Below are 19,667 nucleotides of genomic sequence, written 5' to 3'. Positions count from 1 at the left end.
GACCGTGCACATATAAAGTTGCAATCTGCTCTCATGAGATGGCACTTCTATTATCTTATTCTGTTCGTTTCCGGATCATGGGGGGGTGTCATGTAGATCCTGGATATCTTTACACCGTGTTAAGTTAGCATGGGCTCATTACCGGTTTAAACGCCCTTTTTCCTTTTTTGCAACTTCTGCACACAAAACTTAGTTGTTGCTTTAGCTTTCAACCTAGTAGTTCATCGTGGTTTACATGAGAATAATATGTTATTGCTCTACTATCTGCTTTGCTTGTTAAACTATATCTGTACAGCGAGTGCTGAAGTTTCAAGAACAACACGATACAGAATTGTTATGAGGTCTGATCTCCACGACTTCATAGTCATAACATAAGTGCAGCTTCTGCCAATTCTGGGCATGAGGCGCGTTTTATATTGCTTTGCCGAACACACATACACAACACGATACAGAATTGTTATGAGGTCTGATCTCCACGACTTCATAGTCATAACATAAGTGCAGCTTCTGCCAATTCTGGGCATGAGGCGCGTTTTATATTGCTTTGCCGAACACACATACACAACACTTGATGCGGTTCACATGAAGAGAGAGCTGGTGTATGCTGATGTGATTCCTTCAAATCTAGGACACTAAGGTATGGGCCCGCCCTAAACCAACCCAAAGAGACCTTCTTAACAAATAATATAATATGTGTATTAGGGAGGGTGAAATATAAGTGTTGCTAACTCTTATTCATTTACAGCATGTTAACATACTGTCACCATTCGCTTTTTATGTACTAGTAACTATGCTGGTAATTTTGCTACTGATAATATGTGTACTTGTATTATCTAAGATACTACGCCTGAGAAGACGGCATTAGTAAATAAACATTTCAAATGCACATGTGTTCTTCTTAACTCCATGTTCTCGTTTGTAATGAATATATAACGACCGAGTGTTCATGAGTTCCACGTATCCTGAGGTACTGTAAGTTCATGTTCTGAATTGTCTAAAGATTGGGAGTTTGTTATATCCAATGTGACACTGTACCTAGCTTGTTAGGGGGTTTTTGGGTACTAAGGTCAGTTTTGGGGCACCCTAATTCGCCGAGGTTCCAATCCTCTGTGCTTAGTTCTGTGTGAGAACAGAAACCCTACGACAGGGGCACCCCTGAGCCTTGCTGGAGCTTCATCACACTTGCGATACAACTCCAGCAATGCGCCACCTTTACGGCACAGATGCGTCACGCATCTGTGGTGTTTTTGCCCCATGGTGCGCCGCATTGTAAATGCAGCACACCATGGGTGTCGGAACAGCGACGCAGGATGACTGGCACATCCCTGGTGATGCGCCAGTCATCATAAATCCATCCCTAAGCTTCTTATCTTGTTAGAGATGAACCGCCATATGTATCATCAAAGTTTTTTGCATTTCCTAAATAGCGAACTTTAAGGAATAAATAGCGATTCTTTACCATTCCTAATTTGCGATGAGCAAATTGCTAATTGCAAATTACCCATTCATTTCCATGGAGCAGGAGACCCATAGGAATGAAGGTGCAATTTGCGATTAGCAATTAGCTCATCGCAAATTTGGAATTTTTTCGAGGGTGCAGGGGTCTCTCAAGAACACCCTGCTGCACCCCTGAAAAAAAAATTTGGAGGCATATGGCGCACATAAATTTTAAAAACATTCCTTTACCTCAAAAACGATTTTCAACTCATAATTTGAAAACACTGCCCACGGGGAAATGACTTAAAATGTCCTCAAGACACATGAAAGTGTTTTTTTAAAGCCTTTGCAACTTTTTTGGGTCACTTTTAACATGGCTATGTAACTCAAACAGTCAAAATTTAAATTTACCATGCACAGGTGGGAGCATATTTACAAGGAATTTGCTCCACGGGGAAAGGTCTTTTAATTTAATATTGGAAAAATAACTTCAGAGACACTGAAATGCCTTATAAAGAAGCATACACCATTATGTCCTTGTCATAAATTTTAAAAGCATTCCTTTTCCCCCAAAACGATTTTCAAGTCATAATTTAAAAACACTCCACATGGGGAAATGACTTAAAATGTCCTTAAGACACATGAAAGCGTTTTTTGATTGCCTTTGCAGCATGCTTGGGTCACTTTTAACACAGCTATGTAACGCAAACATTCCAAATCTAAATTTGCCATGCACAGGTGGGAGCATATTTACAAGCAATTTGCTCCACAGGGAAAGGTCTTACATTAAAATGGAAAAAATAACATCAGAGACACTCAATTGCCTTATAAAGAAGCATACACCATTATGTCCTTGTCATAAATATTAAAACCATTCCTTTTCCTCAAAAACGTTTTACAAGTCATAATTTGAAAACACTCCACAGCTCCTATGCACATAAAAACCCTGTCAGTACTAATACTTCACATTTTCTCCAATTACAATTTCTCAAAGAAACAAAATCTATTTGTAAAACACTTGACACAAAGCAACATTGGAAAAACACAACTTTCTTCATAATTTTCTCCTTAAAGCACACTATTCTGTATCTAAATTAAAGAAATCTTTTCTCACCTAAGCAAATACTTTGAGTTTCAAAACAGTCTCAGAAACACACCAATTTGTCTTCAGCAGAGCAAAAGGTATGCACTCCAGAGTCTGCAGCTATCAAAAGCACAGAAATGCTGTAATTCTTCACACATATCTCTCATGTCACCCAATCAAAACTCTTCCCTCACTTTTTTTCAAATTAAAACCCTTCCCCCCCTCTGCCCTCTCTGCTTTTTTTGCATAGCAACCACCTCTTGGAAGACCTCTGGTGTTTGCAAGTTCACACAACAAGTTGCAATTGAACTCTGAACTCTCAGTGCACCTGCATATCCAGTGCATTCTTTCATTTAATGATTTTTTCTTCACCACTCAAAATACATCTTTCAAAGAACTCATCCATGAACCCTAACTTTCTGTTTTCAGTAATCAAAATCCACCAATCACTCTTACTGCTTCATTAACACAGAAACTCCACAGTTTTTTTCATTTTACACTCTTATTTTTTCAACTGCCAATTCATTGCCACACTTCATCTGACTGCAGGAGAACCTTCTCTCACCATGTTTTCTGTCTGGATTGTTGGACATTGTTACATCTATTGGGCTCAGAGGTATGCTGAGAACAGGAATTTACCTAACCTCAATTTACAAGATGTGGAAATTAAGTGGTTTGGCCACAGAGGATTAAAATGTCACCAATTGATACCATTGGTGAAAACCTTTATGCATTTGCCAAAACCTGACCTGTTAATTGTGCACTGTGGAGGTAATGATTTGGGCACTTTGACTGGGGTAGGTCTGGAAATGCTTTTAAAGGACACCTTTGAGCAATTGATGGCACTTTTTCCTCAGACTGCCTTGGTATATTCAAATATATGCCAAAGACAGAAATGGAGGTGGTCGAACCAATTTTGTCCACAAATTGAGAAGTCGAGGAAGCATGTAAACAAATCTGTTTCAGCTTACATGAGAGACCATGGAATGGGCTCCTTGTACAACAATAACTTGCGTTACTACATGCAAGATATCTACAGAGGAGATGGAGTTCACTTCTCAGATGAGGGCAACAGAATGTTCATTCTGAATTTAAAAATGTGCATTGGTACCTACTTATAAGTACCTAAATGTACCATAAACCCAAAAGCTCTTCTCAGAGCTACCCTACATCTGATCACTCACAATTATTATTTTACTCTAACTTTTTTCACTAATTTTCAACAAAGTACGCTCCCCAGAACGCTTCCCGGTTCGCGAACCGGACGCTCCCCACGCAAAAAAACGTAAAAATTGTTGGTTTTTTTTTGCCCTGCGGGGCCCTTTTAAAGCCTCCACATCAAACCTAGGGGGTCAGGGAGGATCTACTATGCCCCCTTATGGTCATTTGCCCCTTCGCTTTGGCCTCCTCTTGTCTCTCGATCCTACCGAGAGACAAGATGGCGGCCGCTACGGACTGTTTGGAATGTTTACAGACGCCGGAGAACCAATCAGCTTCGCAAAGCTCCGTAACGCGAAAAGTACGCGAAGCGGAGCGCTGTTACAGATATATATCTTTTTTTGAACGTTAATTTCTCAAAATCCACTGGAGCACATATATTGAGACGTAGCAAAGGCACATCGGGCTACCAGTCCCTACAATTTTGCCAAGTTTCGTGCAAATCCATTCAGCCGTTCGATTATTATTATTTTTTATTTTTTTGCCCCGCGGGGCCCTTTTAAAACCTCCACATCACACCTAGGGGGTCAGGGAGGATCTACTATGCCCCCTTATGGTCATTTGCCCCTTCGCTTTCGCCTCCTCTTGTCTCTCGATCCTACCGAGAGACAAGATGGCAGCCGCTACGGACTGTTTGGAATGTTTACAGACGCCGGAGAACCAATCAGCTTCGCTTCACAAAGCTCCATAACGCGAAAAGTACGCGAACTGGAGCGCTGCCCGGTCCGCTGTTACAGATATATATCTTTTTTTGAACGTTAATTTCTCAAAATCCACTGGAGCACATATATTGAGACCTAGCAAAGGCACATCGGGCTACCAGTCCCTACAATTTTGCCAAGTTTCGTGCAAATCCATTCAGCCGTTCGGGCTAAAAGTGAGGCCAACCGCCCTATGGAAAACTCAATGTTAAAAACATGTTTTGGGACCCCCCTTTTTTCTCGGCCCCCCTTTGACGAAACCCCCCCAAATTTTTAGGGGCTGCTCAGAAACAAAATGTTCCATTTTCCTGAAAATTTCAGCCAATTCCGTCCACAAACGCCAAAGTTATTAGACATAGAATTTTCAAAAATCCCATAGAGAAAAAATCCTAACTATATATACCTACTGGCGACCGCCATTAGGTAATATAGATAGATATATTACCTACTGGCGGTCGCCAGTAGGTATATATAGTTAGGATTTTTTCTCTATGGGATTTTTGAAAATTCTATGTCTAATAACTTTGGCGTTTGTGGACGGAATTGGCTGAAATTTTCAGGAAAATGGCACATTTTGTTTCTGAGCAGCCACTGGAAATTTGGGGCGGGTTCGTCAAGGGGGGGCCGAGAAAAAAGGGGGGTCCCAAAACGCGTTTTTCCAATGTTAATTTCCATAGGGCGGTTGGCCTCACTTTTAGCCCGAACGGCTGAATGGATTTGCACGAAACTTGGCAAAATTGTAGGGACTGGTAGCCCGATGTGCCTTTGCTAGGTCTCAATATATGTGTTCCAGTGGATTTTGAGAAATTAACGTTCAAAAAAAGATATATATCTGTAACAGCGGACCGGGCAGCGCTCCAGTTCGCGTACTTTTCGCGTTACGGAGCTTTGTGAAGCGAAGCTGATTGGTTCTCCGGCGTCTGTAAACATTCCAAACAGTCCGTAGCGGCCGCCATCTTGTCTCTCGGTAGGATCGAGAGACAAGAGGAGGCCAAAGCGAAGGGGCAAATGACCATAAGGGGGCATAGTAGATCCTCCCTGACCCCCTAGGTTTGATGTGGAGGTTTTAAAAGGGCCCCGCGGGGCAAAAAAAAAAAATAATAATAATAATCGAACGGCTGAATGGATTTGCACGAAACTTGGCAAAATTGTAGGGACTGGTAGCCCGATGTGCCTTTGCTAGGTCTCAATATATGTGCTCCAGTGGATTTTGAGAAATTAACGTTCAAAAAAAGATATATATCTGTAACAGCGCTCCGGGCAGCGCTCCACTTCGCGTACTTTTCGCGTTACGGAGCTTTGTGAAGCGAAGCTGATTGGTTATCCGGCGTCTGTAAACATTCCAAACAGTCCGTAGCGGCCGCCATCTTGTCTCTCGTAGGATCGAGAGACAAGAGGAGGCCAAAGCGAAGGGGCAAATGACCATAAGGGGGCATAGTAGATCCTCCCTGACCCCTTAGGTTTGATGTACCATTTTGCCAAGTTTGGTGTAATTCCGTTCAGCCATTCAGGCTGTAGACGTATCTAAATGTCCTATGGAAAATTGCATGGGGAAAACACATTTGAAAGTGTTGAAATTTAGAACCAATTAAAATGTTGCTTTGGTTTTGTATTTGTGTGTGATGAAAGTTAATTGGTTATGTATATATCTAAAATGAGAGGAAACCACAGTCATTTTGTGATACTACTGTCTGAGGTACATTTGTGAGGAATTTTTGGTGCTCAATTTCTGGTGTTTGATTTACACAGTACTAACGCTTCTCCTACTTTCAAAAATGTGAGTTTTTAATTTGTAAGGGGAACTATGTTGTACACTTTAAGATAATTTGAAAAATGTTTTCTGTTATTTATTTACAGTCCTTCTGTTATACTAAATACTTGATAAAGTTAGTTTTATATTATGTATTACTAAAAACGATAAATGAAAGTGATTATTTTTTTCTGCAATTTACAGCAAGAAATTTCAAAATAAAATGGATCACAATGAAGAGACCGTGGCAATTTCTTTTGAATTATCCACTACATTTATTGAAATTGACAGCACCAATAATGAAATATTCTCACAAGGAGGAGATGACTTGAATGATTTTTTTGATCAATCTCTTGACGGCGAATTTATCGAATGTTTGGAGACCATAGAGTTACAAGAATCATCATTGCAGACTTTTCATGAGGAGATTCCTGATGAGATGATTGAAGAGGAAATTCCTGATGAGGACATGTTACTAGTTCTTTCAAATTATGAAAATTCAGAAGAATAAATTTATATTTAGAAATCAAAAATTGTTTGAGACATTATTCATTTTTATTTTTAATTTATGAGGTTGTAGCGAAGTGATTGTAGTATAAAATTAGACTTATAGTATAGAGTGCAACATTTTTATGTTACATAGTAAGTTTACTCATATTTACTTCCCTTCTCCCACTATATTATCTCCAATGTGTATTTGACATCTCTTCTTCATCTCCGGCCTCCTTTCTCTCACTGTCTGTCTCTGATGCATCCTATCGCTGCCATTTTGTGTAATTACAGAAGAGAGTAAAATAAAATAGTTCAGATCGTGAAAAGGGGGCAAAGTAGAGTACCCCTCACCCCCTAGGCCTTCTCAGGCGGTCCCAAAAGGGTCAGTTCCTGCTTTCCTGAGAGATTATGGTAAGAGTTCCATATACCACAATAACTTGCATTACAACATGCAAGATATCTATCTCCTATTACCAACTTTTGGAGATATTCGCGCTAAGCGCGAATATCTCCAAAAACTAACACCTGCCCTGAGCAGTTCTTAGCCATGTTATCCAATGGGAGGTGGATAACATGGCTAAGAGCATTAGCTCGGTAATGCATGAATATCGCTGACTTTTCAGCGATATTCATGCATTGCGGCCGTTTTTTATCGCATTTGCGATAAACCTTGATAATAGCAAGGTTTATCTGCGATAATTTCTGACGATGCTTAGCGGTAAAAAATTCGTTGCTAAGCATCGTTAGCGAGAAATATCGCTTAACTTTGGTAATATGCCCCAACGTCTGTTAACGTTCGATTAGAAGGAAATCAGGAAGTGTTGAAAAACATTGTCTGCGCCATCTTGCCTTTTTTCAAATGCCACACTTTTGTCGTGCACGGCAGCCATTTTAGATGCCTTGACCAGACCCACTCTCTGCACGCTGTCGATCCTTAGCATGGCTCCCCACCCTCGCAAGCATCTCCCCCAGGCACTGGTCACCCCCGCTCTCTGTCTTATGCATGGGCAATAAACCTCCCCCCATCTGCGCTGCTCTTCCCTGAGAATCACACCCTGTGCCCGCCCGACACCTCCCTTTCGCCCTATTCACTACCGCACCCTCTGACACTCCTCTTCCTCTGTGTCCGATTGTCCAGGCCGGTCCCAGGCTATCAGCTAGCCCTGCAGATGTAGTTTATGGCCCCAGCTGTAAAGAATCACCCCTCTTCAAAGGAGTTATAGTAGATCAAGGCCCACACCCGATGAGATCCGTCACACCACACGCGTTCCTACTATCTGAAAACCATCCTGTATTGTGATTGGGGAGGGGACCGAGCCTGAAGTGGAAGATTGCAGGGATGACTCTTTGTACATCAAAGTTTTTACAATTATGTGTCACATTAAAAATATATAGCACTCCAACAAAGTAGTAGGAATATAAAACTTTAATAACTTATAAATATATACAACAAAACAAAAACAGTAAAAACATTTAAACATTTTTAGGGAAAAAGAAGGAACAATGGTCAGTAGCGGTCGGTTGTGCGAATAGTCCCAAGGCAGCACAACGTCCAGATTTCTGGACGGCACCCAGGTGATGTTGCCTGGGTGCCGCACTGATTTGGGTATCCGGCGTGGGGCGTCCCGGGGGGTGGGTCGTCAGTAGCGGTCTGTTGTGCGAATAGTTCCAAGGCAGCAGAACGATGGCACCAAGGTGATGTCCAGTAAGTTGCCGCCCTCCGAATAACGGCGTGGGGCGCCCCGGGGGGGGGGGGGGTGAGGCAGTCCAAAGTTCCGTTAAAAGGGCAAAGGAAAGGATCGGTGGTTTGAACCATCAGTCAAAAAGGGGAGGGGGTGCAACAATTTTTCCTACCGGGTCACACTGTGCTTTCACCGGAACTGATCCGAACTGTGGTCTGCAGGATTCTAGTCATTCAAACTGAGGCTGGCGCCAGCATGGGAGCGCCGACGTCCCGCGGCTACAGTTTCGTCACTCCACGGGCAATCATGGCAGTCATTCCCCATCGGGGGTGTCTGCGGGGGTCGGGGACTCCCGCGGCTCCTCTAGAATCTTCAAGGTCGTGGAGGACTACGGTGGTGGAGTCAACCAGTGACCGGGCCATTTCTTTATGTTGGGCCCGCTCTTGCCAGGTCGACCGCCATTTTGAGAGTTCGGTAGCTACCGGCGATCGCGGGGTCAAATGAGCGGACGGGCTCCACCCTGCCGGGCGAGACGTTGCAGCATCGCCACAGTGGAAGAACCTTTTTCCGGGCGCCTGGAGCGCTGAGGGTGCAGCTGGGAAGCTTCCACCTGGGGAGGCGGGAGAGGCCTGTTCGCACCGTCTCTCCCATCCAGTGCACCCCACGGCGTCTCGCTTGACATTTGTTATGGCCGGACCAGGCGATGAGGACGAGGGGGGGGGGGGTCGGAGGCATGTGCAAGACATCCCCCCCCAGTGTTGTCGCAGCCATTATAAAAGAAAGAAGAAATGTCCCGTCCGTCTTTGGGCCGGACCTCCGGTGGATGGCGGCCGGACGCCCTTTGCTCTGGCCCCATGAACGGGTTCCTTGGCTCATCCGGTGGGGCAGGCCTTGCGTGTGGTGCCTCTCCTGGGCCTTTCGTGCAGTGGCCTCTCCACTCCCAGGCCCTCCATGGATGCTGGCCCAGACTGGGAGAGAGAGGGTCTAACCTGCAATTCTCCAGGGTTACCGCCACCGCGGCCGGATCCCGTCGGCCTCGGCCTCTGGTTGATGGTGGCCGGACTGGGAGAGAGAGGGGAGGGTCGAGGACACAGACATTCCCCCCCTTGCAACTCTCCAGGGTTGTCGTAGCAATCCCCTTGGCCGGGTCCCATTGGCCTCGGCCTTTCCTCCGGCTACACCCTACATGATGATCTTCTGCCGACGGTTGGCAGCAGGACCCGCCTTATATGTGTTGCTTCCGGGTGGGCGTAGCCGCAAACCTGTTGCACTTTGGAAGTTTCCAGAATGGGGCGGATGTCTGCTGACTTGTATCTTTCCCAGTTTGCCGTTATTTGGCCGTGGCAGGCGGTGGGACAGACACGTTTTGGGGCAGTGAGGGGCGATGAAGCCTCGTTGCCTTGTGGCCGTTGCAATGTCACACTTGGTTTCTCTTACTGTTTTCAGGTTTCTTATTACGGGCTTACTTCTAACGTTTCTTGTTTCTAGGACAATAATAGGTTTTATCATTACGTATTGTTATCGTTTCTTTGTTTGTTATTTAATAAAAAGTTCATCAGTGGCCTACTGATTTTCGTTTTCCTATTCCTTTCTTTCCAGGTTGTTTCATGCTAAAGTTTCTGTTAACAGGATACAGTGATCACTTCGTTATTATTGCATATGTCCTTTTCACTAGGGGTGCTCTCTGGTCGGGCCAGATGACCTATCTCTAGTAAATGGTCCGGGTGAAACAGGTGCATCAATCAGTGGGGAGTAGATAGGCATGACAGATTACAACGGGGGAGAAAGGTCCGCATTACCTACCCTTTCACTACTTGCAAAGATTTTCCTACGTTTATTTGCAAACAGGGAATACCTCCAAAAAGAACCAATTCCCAAACAGTCAATGTTCGGGCAAACAATCAATCAATGAGGAACGAAATAGGCACGACGTGTTAAAGGTTTGCGTTACCTACCCTTCACTATCTGCAAAGGGAGAGAGAATATTCCTATTCTTCCCCGTTTGCAGGCAGAGAAGATCCTTAAGAGAACCAACTTCGAACAATTCAATGCTCGATTCAAACAATCAACAAGGGGTACTGTGAACACAAATGAACGCCGCTTATGTACATACACATTGCTATTTTCAACAGGTTGTTCCTAATGTTTCTATTTTAGCGAGGTAAAAAAGAGATCCCATTAGTGGCCTACTGATTTTGCTCGATTCCTTTTGTTTTTTTACACGATTTTTCGCTATCTGCAAAGACTAAACAGAGTATTGCGACTCTGTGGTTGTTTGTAAATAGAGAATGAACCAAAGAGAACCAATTCTAAAACAGTAAATGCTTGGATAACAATCAATCAAATGGAGAGAGAAGCAGGCACGACGGATTACAACGGGGGCAAAGGCCTGCGTTAACTACCCTTCACTATCTGCAAAGAGAGAGTACTCCTAATAGAAATGAGGGGGGGGGGGCAGCATTGAAAGCAGATCAGTGTGCATAAACACGAAAATGTTTTTTCTTACCACGTACTTGACAATCAACAGCTTATGATATTTGCTATTAAAAAACCATTGAAATTCACTGAAAAAACCATAGGTTATAGACCATATATAGTTAGGAATTAGCATTTACAAAACCTTGAAAATTCACTGAAAAAACCATAGGTTATAGACCATATATAGTTAGGAATTAGCATTTAAAAAACCTTATTTTACTCACACAAAACCATTGAAATTCCATATATAGTTAGTTGTACTAACTATATATCGCGCACCCGCAATCCACTGCTGATGATGTCACATATTACATCATTCATGACATGGTCAGTGACATCACTGATGACATCACTGATGACATCTCAAATGACATCACTGATGACATCACTGATGACATCTCATTTGACATCATTCTTGTGCTAATACGATAAACCTCTTCAGACTCTAATATAACCTTAGATACACTCAGTGTATACAGACACTCACACACTGTCACTCATCCATGGAGTTACTCACACACCTAGTCAGTCATGCAAAGAAACAATCTCACCTCCATTTCCTCAACTATACAGTTATACACACCTTACTTATTCAAACATATACTAACACATATTTACTCTCTTATACAATCCCTGATACAAGTTCACAATGATCCATACAGCCACTCACACATTCAGTGGCTCTCATGCACAGTTATTTATATATGCCAACTCTCACATGTACTGTGTATTACATATGTACTTACTATGACATGTAGCATTGAGATATCCATTCACTCATCAATACACTCATGCACACAGTCAACCGACCATGTAGCTGTTTCCACATGCACTCTTGAACTCATACACCTAGTGAATCAACTGCTCACACATCTATGCACAGAGTCACACACCTCCCAGCCACCCCCACACAAACTCAATCTCACATACAAATACTTGGGCAACCAATCAATAACACATATAACCTCTCGTATAGCTAATGATCAACACATGCAGCAGTTTACATCACAACAGACACACTGATGCACATATTCAGACAGTTTAGTCACTAACCTATGCATTTAGTACGACACATTTATTCACTCACTCATACAGTCAGTCACGCACCTACTAAATCCTTCATCCAGACACTTATACATCCACTCATTCTTCAATAAATCAAACATATTTAAACTTTACAGAAACACACAGTCACTGGATGATGTCATCCGTGATGTCATCAGTGATGTCATTTGAGATGTCATCAGTGATGTCATCAGTGATGTCATTTGAGATGTTATCAGTGATGTCATTTGAGATGTCATCAGTGATGTCATCAGTGATGTCATTTGAGATGTCAGTGTGTGAGTGTCTGTATACACTGAGTGTATCTAAGGTTATATTAGAGTCTGAAGAGATTTATCGTATTAGCACAATAATGATGTCAAATGAGATGTCATCAGTGATGTCATCAGTGATGTCATTTGAGATGTCATCAGTGATGTCATCAGTGATGTCACTGACCATGTCATGAATGATGTAATATGTGACATCATCAGCAGTGGATTGCGGGTGCGCGATATATAGTTAGTACAACTAACTATATATGGAATTGCAATGGTTTTGTGTGAGTAAAATAAGGTTTTTTAAATGCTAATTCCTAACTATATATGGTCTATAACCTATGGTTTTTTCAGTGAATTTTCAAGGTTTTGTAAATGCTAATTCCTAACTATATATGGTCTATAACCTATGGTTTTTTCAGTGAATATATAGATAGATAGATAGATACACACTCACATGGCGTTGCAGCACGCACAATGTAATTTGTTTTATTTATTTATTTCTTTACTTAACTCCCTTCGGCTGTATGTCGGAGTTTACTACCCTCCACCCTGCTCCTCCCCTGCCCCAGCACTCCCTCGAGGAGCCGCAACTGCAGTAGTGTCCCAATGGTGCCCAAATGGCCAGTTCATTAATATATATGTATATTATGGTGAAAAATGTAAGGTTTAGATTGGGCAAGAGAGGATAGGTTTTTGGGTTGTATGAATTTTTAGGGTTTGGGGTGGGTTTGGATTGTGGATGGTAAGTGAATTTTTACGTTTTAGGGTGGGTTCGGGATTTTGGGTGGCAGAGGTAAATTTAGGGTTTAGGGTGGGTATGGGTTTTTGAGTGATAAGGTTATTTTTAGGGTTCAGGGTTGGTATGGATTTTTGTGTGGCAAGGGAATTTTAGGATTTAGGGTTTTTCAGGTGGGTATGGGTTTTTGGGTGATAGGGGTATTTTGAGGGTTTATGGTAGGTATGGGGTTTTGGGTGCTAAGGGTCTTTAGTTTAGAGTGGATATGGGTTTTTCAATGGAAAGGTTATTTTTAGTGTTCAGGGTGGGTATGTGTTTTTGGGTGGTAAGTATTTTTAGGGTTCAGAGTGGGAATGCGCTTTTGGGTGTCAAGGGAAATTTTGAGATTTTGGGTTTAGGGTGGGTATGCGTTTTTGGGTGATAAGGGTATTTTTAGGGTTTCGTGTAGGTATGGTTTTCTGAGTGGCAAGGGAAATTTTGGGATTTAGGGTGTTGGGGTGGATATGTGTTTTTGGGTGGTAAGGTGTGTTTAGGAGTTATGATCGGTATGGAGTTTTGGGAAGTAAGGGGTTTTTAGGGTTTAGGGTGGGTTTGGGTTTTTGGGTGCTAAGGACTTTTAGGATTTATGGTTTAGGGAGGGTATGGGTTTTTTGGTGTTATGGTTTTTTTTGTATGCAGGGTGGGTATGGATTTTCGGATGGGAAGTGCCTTTGCATGTGTGTGTGTGTGCATATATTTAGATTTGGTTATTTATATATATATTTATTTATTTTAAAGATAGATAGATAGATAGATAGATAGATAGATAGATAGATAGATAGATAGATAGATAGATAGATAGATAGATAGATAGATAGATAGATAGATAGATAGATAATTTAATTTGGGGTCATACTTACCTAGTAAGTTTTTGCCACGCATATGCCTTTACTTTACATGCCTTAACATCACAAATGTCGTTGTAAAGTCATGAGTGGTAAAGGCATATGCATGGTAAAGACTTGCGAACTAAAGAGTTGCGGAGTATGTTGTGGTCATTGTAATGACCATGTTGTAAAACATGCGTGGTAATGGCATGAGTGGTTTCGTCATATATCCAAATAAGACAGATAAATAACAGACATGTAAATAAGACATATAAAAAGCACAGGGATCTCACTAAGAGAACTTAAAAAATCCAGAGATCTGCTTTAACAAATTAGAGCCATCTCTGGTAAAACCCTCACACCCTAACAGTGAAAACGGCAATTAGTTTCTCCTTTTTATGTGTTGCAGTTTTGTCTTTTTTTCTGAGTGGCCTGACTAGTCAGGAAACATAAACTCCCTTTTATCATCCATCTCTTTATAACTCTATCTTACCTAGTGCATTTCTCAGTTCAGCAATAACTATGCCCATACGTGGGCTATGGGCTTCCAATTCCTGGTGTGGAATGTGATACACCTTGCACATGTGACACCAGGACCAGATTCAGGAGGAAACACCTCCATATCTACAAATCACTGCATTACATCATGTAAGTGGTCCTGATCTGAAAGTTGTTGCGGAATGCTCAGTAGTTGCGCGCGCAAAGCATCTTCTTGAATACTCAAGCATAGGTTCAAATTGTATCACTGCAGAGATGGCGCTTCTCTTAAATTTAACAAATAGAGTAGATACCAATGACTCCATCCTTGCGATCTTTTGCACATTCCCTTGACCTCCTTCTTTGTGTTAGGCAAATGTATGTCCAGGGCGTTTACAGTGACCTCAATGGCTAGCATATTTGTTTTGATATTTGAAGTGGTAGACTAGAGATCACATAGTTTTGTCAAGTACATGGACTCATCTTGCCATATACCTCCATATTAACCACCTTCATGGTTCCCTGATGTAGTATCCCTTACTCCAGACATTGAAGCCGGTGTAGAGAGAGACGACATCTATCTTGTATTTTCTCTCCCACCCATTCAACTTTTTTTGAGGCATAATTACAGCTCTCAAGGTCCAGGTCAGTGTAATCTTGAAGAAAATAGGGTATATCTTAGAATGCTAGTCTCCAGCACAGCCACCCATTAGCAAGTTCTATGTGCTTATATTACAGGCTCTCACTTGCTCTGTCATTCATTTTCTGACTCTCACAACCTGTTTGGGAGCCATGGAGCAGACAGGGGCTATTGGACCCTAGCCGTGGTAGATGAGGTTGTTTGCCACTGGTGTCTTGGGGTCTGTCCTACTACAGCTCTACAAACAGGGCCAAGTAAACACGTTTTGCACTTGACTCCTAGGGTAGTATGGGTGAGTAGTCAAGGTCTTCCCAGGAAAGTAGTGTGTGAGTAGAGACTCATAACTCAACAACCAATCAACAGACAAAATACATCTCTGTATATCCCAGTACCTTTCTTTATAGAAGATAAAGCACTTTCAATATCACTGTGGTATGAAATACTACACATTTAGATACATATGACAAACAATGTTAAACGATCTCACCCCCCCTACACTGGGAAAAAATGAAAGGCTGCACCAGCCCCTCAGACACTAGTTTGGAAGATGGAACTTGTGAGGGCTGGCCGTTTTGGAGATTCGGTCTCTAATCTGGGTGGCCATGGCAGGTGGATCCTCGGGATGGGCATTCCTGGCAGGTGCAGTCTCTGGGCCTTGCTAGATTTTCCATGTCAGTAGCGACTATTCCCTCATGGTTGAACTTCCTTCTGACAGCATCAGCATCAGACTGTAGAAATAGCATATGGCACAGGGTTATCAAGTTGATTTTCACACAGTTCATCTCTAGATCCATGCTTCCAGAGAGTGGACGATCTCTCGAAGCACATATTAATTTTGGCGATGCTCCCACTAGACAGTCTCCTTCTTCTCGGTGTCCCCACACCTCGGACACAACTCGGTTTTTGCTCCTGGACAGTCTCTCCTCCTGCAGGTCCGGACACTATTCTACCCCTTCTGACCAGGCAGGCAGCTTCTAGGAGCTAGACAGCAAGTTATAGACTGCTAAGAATGTTATCTCATCTCCGGGAGACAAGCTGTCATACAGAAACCAGCATTGATCTCACAGCAACTCTTTGAATACCTTGTGGAGCACTCCCTTCCTTGGTCAAGAAGAACTTTGAATTTTTATACTCATTTTCCAGACAGCAAATGTGTATTCTTTGTCTGAGCTTTCAGAACAGATTTGGTCGGTTCTCTTTCAAATGAGTTTCCAAAAAGTGGGTAATATGTAATGTAAAGACTCTGCACTTGACTCATCAGCCTTCCTGAAGTAACAATAAGGGACAGACAAAAGGGCAGGCTCTGCCTAGGAATTTGCCTAATTTGAAAAACAGAACCTGACTCCCCTTCTCTTCCCCACCATTTACCAACTGGCATCACTGAGGAAAATCTGATCCCAAGGCCCTTACTAAAAGGTCCTCATTGAAATTCTAAGGGTAGTCCCTCCTCCTCCCTTCAGTGCCTGCTTTTCCACGCTCTGGCTTTAGTAATACAAGCAATGCACTTCCACTGTCTGCGGGATGCTGTTTTCTTCCTATGAACAGATTTGAGGGTGGAGGGGTGTGTTTCCTGTATTAGTGTTGCCTCTGCTGTCGTTGCGCACACATTTTTCCATTTGTCATTTCCTTTATGTTTAAGGTGATTATATTCTTTGTTTTGCTTGTTGGGTTCATCTTAGGTTTGTGTTCTTAATTTATAAGATTATAATTTGTGAGTTTTGTGGACTTTCACATACTGGTAACTCTAGTGTTATTCAAATGTTAGATTTAAAGCTCAGAGTACAAATAAGTCAGAGTGTAATTTGGAGAACTTTAAAGAGAAGTAGAGTGACAACCTGAGCAATGTATAAGGAGGTAATTAGTAACACATAGCACAATAAATTCACAACAATTGGCCTGTTACTGTCACTGATTCATGTCAGCATTCCAGAACATGAACAGTAGCGCCATATCATTAAATACAGAGCAGACTTTGTGTGCACTCCAGGTCACAGAACCATTTCTGAACCTTGGCATTAGCACGGTCAGACCCAGGCCTCAGTCCATATGCTAGATTAACACAATAAACGAGCTGGTAACAGGATACCAGATTCATATGCAGTTAGGTCACTTAGGGTAAATACAGGGATCATTCCTGCCCCAACACTGTTAGATGCATTGTACATACTTACACAAACACAAACTTAGGCAGGGTTAGACACAGCTTTATTTACACACATGCATATTAATACTGGCACTCATATTTTTACCCTTGTCTATTTGTTTACTCACGCTTTATCACATTCTACATCTATCTCTCTCTCTATCTATCTATCTATCTATCTGACAATCTCACTCAAACACACACACATATTCACATTTGCACTGTTACACTGTCTCACACACACTGTAGGGAAAGGAGGGAGAAGCAAGCTGGCCAAAAGGATGATGAATTTCTAAGAGGTTGGAGACTACAGATCACAGCTTGCATGCCCACTGAAGAGGACCCAGAGAGCAGGTTAGGCTGTGCCAGTGTGCAAGGGAATGGAATGGTACATAATTGACTTAAAGAATCACATTTTACGAAAAGTAAGACAGATCAAATAATTTGCAATATTTTTTGTGGTTTTTAGTAAAGATTATTTTTGTAGCATCTGTCTCTGACAAACAATAAGAGAGAGACATCGTACAACTAGGCAGCAAATGCAAACAATAAATGTAAAATTGACACACAATTTTAATAAAAACATGAGCACCTGGTGAGAAATGTAGATGCACACTTCTCCTGTCTCCTGTCACTGGCTCTGTTCCATCACCTTAAAACTTTACAACAGAGAATTTAAAAACTCTCCAAAAGGCACTAAAGGATACCTCTGCCAAGGATGAATGTGCCAATCCAACTCTGTAAAACATACCAGCCGTGCATGTGAATAAAATATGCTTATATAAATGAGTACTGTGTGACTTTTACAGGTGTTTGAAATGGGAGAAAGAAGTTTCAGTCTTCACCATGGTAATGAGTGAAAACGTCTGTGTATAAGGAGGAAACAATGGTTCCACCACACTCCTGCGTTAAGAAGGCCAGAACTTTCTGGCAGTTTTGAAAATAATAACCCCCATCAGAAATATCTCCCTCATTATGTTTAGTCACCAGATATTAGCCCATCATGTACAGTAGTCACCCCCAACAGTGGCCTTAAACCCACCGGGGAAGGCCACTCACTCTATTTAGAGTCATCACATCAAGCAAAGATCCCCACTAGCCTCGTGCACATCCAAAACGGTCAGTCCCATTCACCACTCACAGTCACATGCATCCCCAAATACAGTCAGTTGTCATTTTCTTACCCACTGAGATACTGGAAAGATACACACAGTGAAATATTTACTGATAATCTGGGTTAATTATGATAGTTCAGGGTTGGATAATGGTTAAACGTTGCTCTTGTGGATTATGCTATTAGAGGGAGACCTCATAGGTACCTTTGAAAACTGTCTATTTGTTATTCTTTTTGTACTGAAAAACTGAAAAATTGCATTTAAAAATAACTGCATGTCTTGTAAAAATATTTTTAGACTATCCAAGTCAAGCACAAGAGGAGGAAGAGGAGGAGGAGGAAACATTAACAACATGCATGAAATTAACAAAGTCCCAAGAAAAAAGGCCCTTGAAAGAAATTACAGTGAGAAAACCAGAACCTGGTCGTAGTGTGGAATACAGTTCGGCATCCTTGGACCGATTGCGGCATTCCAGATGGAGCAGTCCTGTTGAGGTTTCTCTGCACTCTGATCCCAGACTGTGGAGTGACTGGAAGCCCTTTCCAGACACTGACCTTTTTCCATTTGATGTTGCTTTGCCAAAAATGGGAGCATGGGAAAATTGTACCTGCTGCAACCACCATCCATGGCTTCCTTATTCTTTTACTGACATCGATCTCGCCTACGCTTGGGTGAGTGATTTCCATTTCTACTCAAACATCAAGTGTACGTTTGATTTGTTCAACACAGCTAAGTTCAAGTTATAGAGCGAAGAAAAATATTATTTACACTGAGATTGTCAGTGGCAAGGGTTTGTTTCCCAGTTTTGAGCAAAGAGGTGTCGGGTAAACCATCAATGTTGAGGACGGTTGTGAGTACTTCCCCTGAGAGGGTAAACCAGTACTTGAGTTGGGATGTCATCCTCATATCGAATGGTTTGAAAGATTTCAGGATGTTGGTGTGGTTTGTGCTGGAAAGAGGTTTGAACATGTGGTATTTTCTAAAAAGAGTTCTAAACACTCCACAGTGTTGTTGTTTGATGGTATGCCTGAGGAGAGCTGCTTTTAATGCTGTTGAAATGATCTTGCTTACCATTTCCGTGAAGAAACGCTTGATTTCAATGCATTTTTGTGAGATGGGGTGGATTGTGGATAAGATTCATGCTGAATTTGGCTAATTTGAAAAGGACCTTTTATTTCTTTACTACCTCCATGATTGCATATCTAAACAAGATTTCTTTGTTTGGTTTGAAGAAAAGTCGGAATTCTATTTTATCATATAGGAATATTTTTTATTCATTTTCTTCGGTCTTGTGGGTGGAGTATGTGCTATTAGTGAGTTGCTGGCAGTGCCAGAGCGCAAAGGCTTTATGTTTGAATGAAAGGGTTTTGAGTATTTTGCTTTTTAGAGCTGAATCTCAGGTTACGAGGAGTGCTGTGGATTTGATTACATGGTAGAACTAGTTTGGTAGGGAAATAAGGTCTGGCAGGAAAAGTTCTTGAATGACCAACAGTCATATCTCTTTACCTTGGGTTGGCTTGGAT

At 42.1% G+C, this 19,667-nt stretch overlaps 1 protein-coding gene across 1 annotated transcript in view; it reads left to right on the top strand.

Moving 5' to 3' along the window:
• LOC144773901 (uncharacterized) overlaps nt 1-18,890 on the top strand; it is a 146,167-nt gene extending 127,277 nt beyond the window's left edge. Inside the window, exon 8 of the mRNA XM_078658969.1 lies at nt 18,442-18,890. Within this exon, the coding sequence (XP_078515095.1) occupies nt 18,442-18,890 (449 nt within the window). The remainder of the gene's footprint in view (nt 1-18,441) is intronic.
• Nucleotides 18,891-19,667: the final 777 nt, after the last annotated feature.

The sequence above is a fragment of the Lissotriton helveticus genome, chromosome 8 (genome assembly GCF_964261635.1).
Source record: "Lissotriton helveticus chromosome 8, aLisHel1.1, whole genome shotgun sequence".
NCBI classification, from domain to species: Eukaryota; Metazoa; Chordata; class Amphibia; order Caudata; family Salamandridae; genus Lissotriton; species Lissotriton helveticus.
Note: the sequence above shows the minus strand (reverse complement) of the source record. Positions and strands in the feature narration are given on the sequence as shown.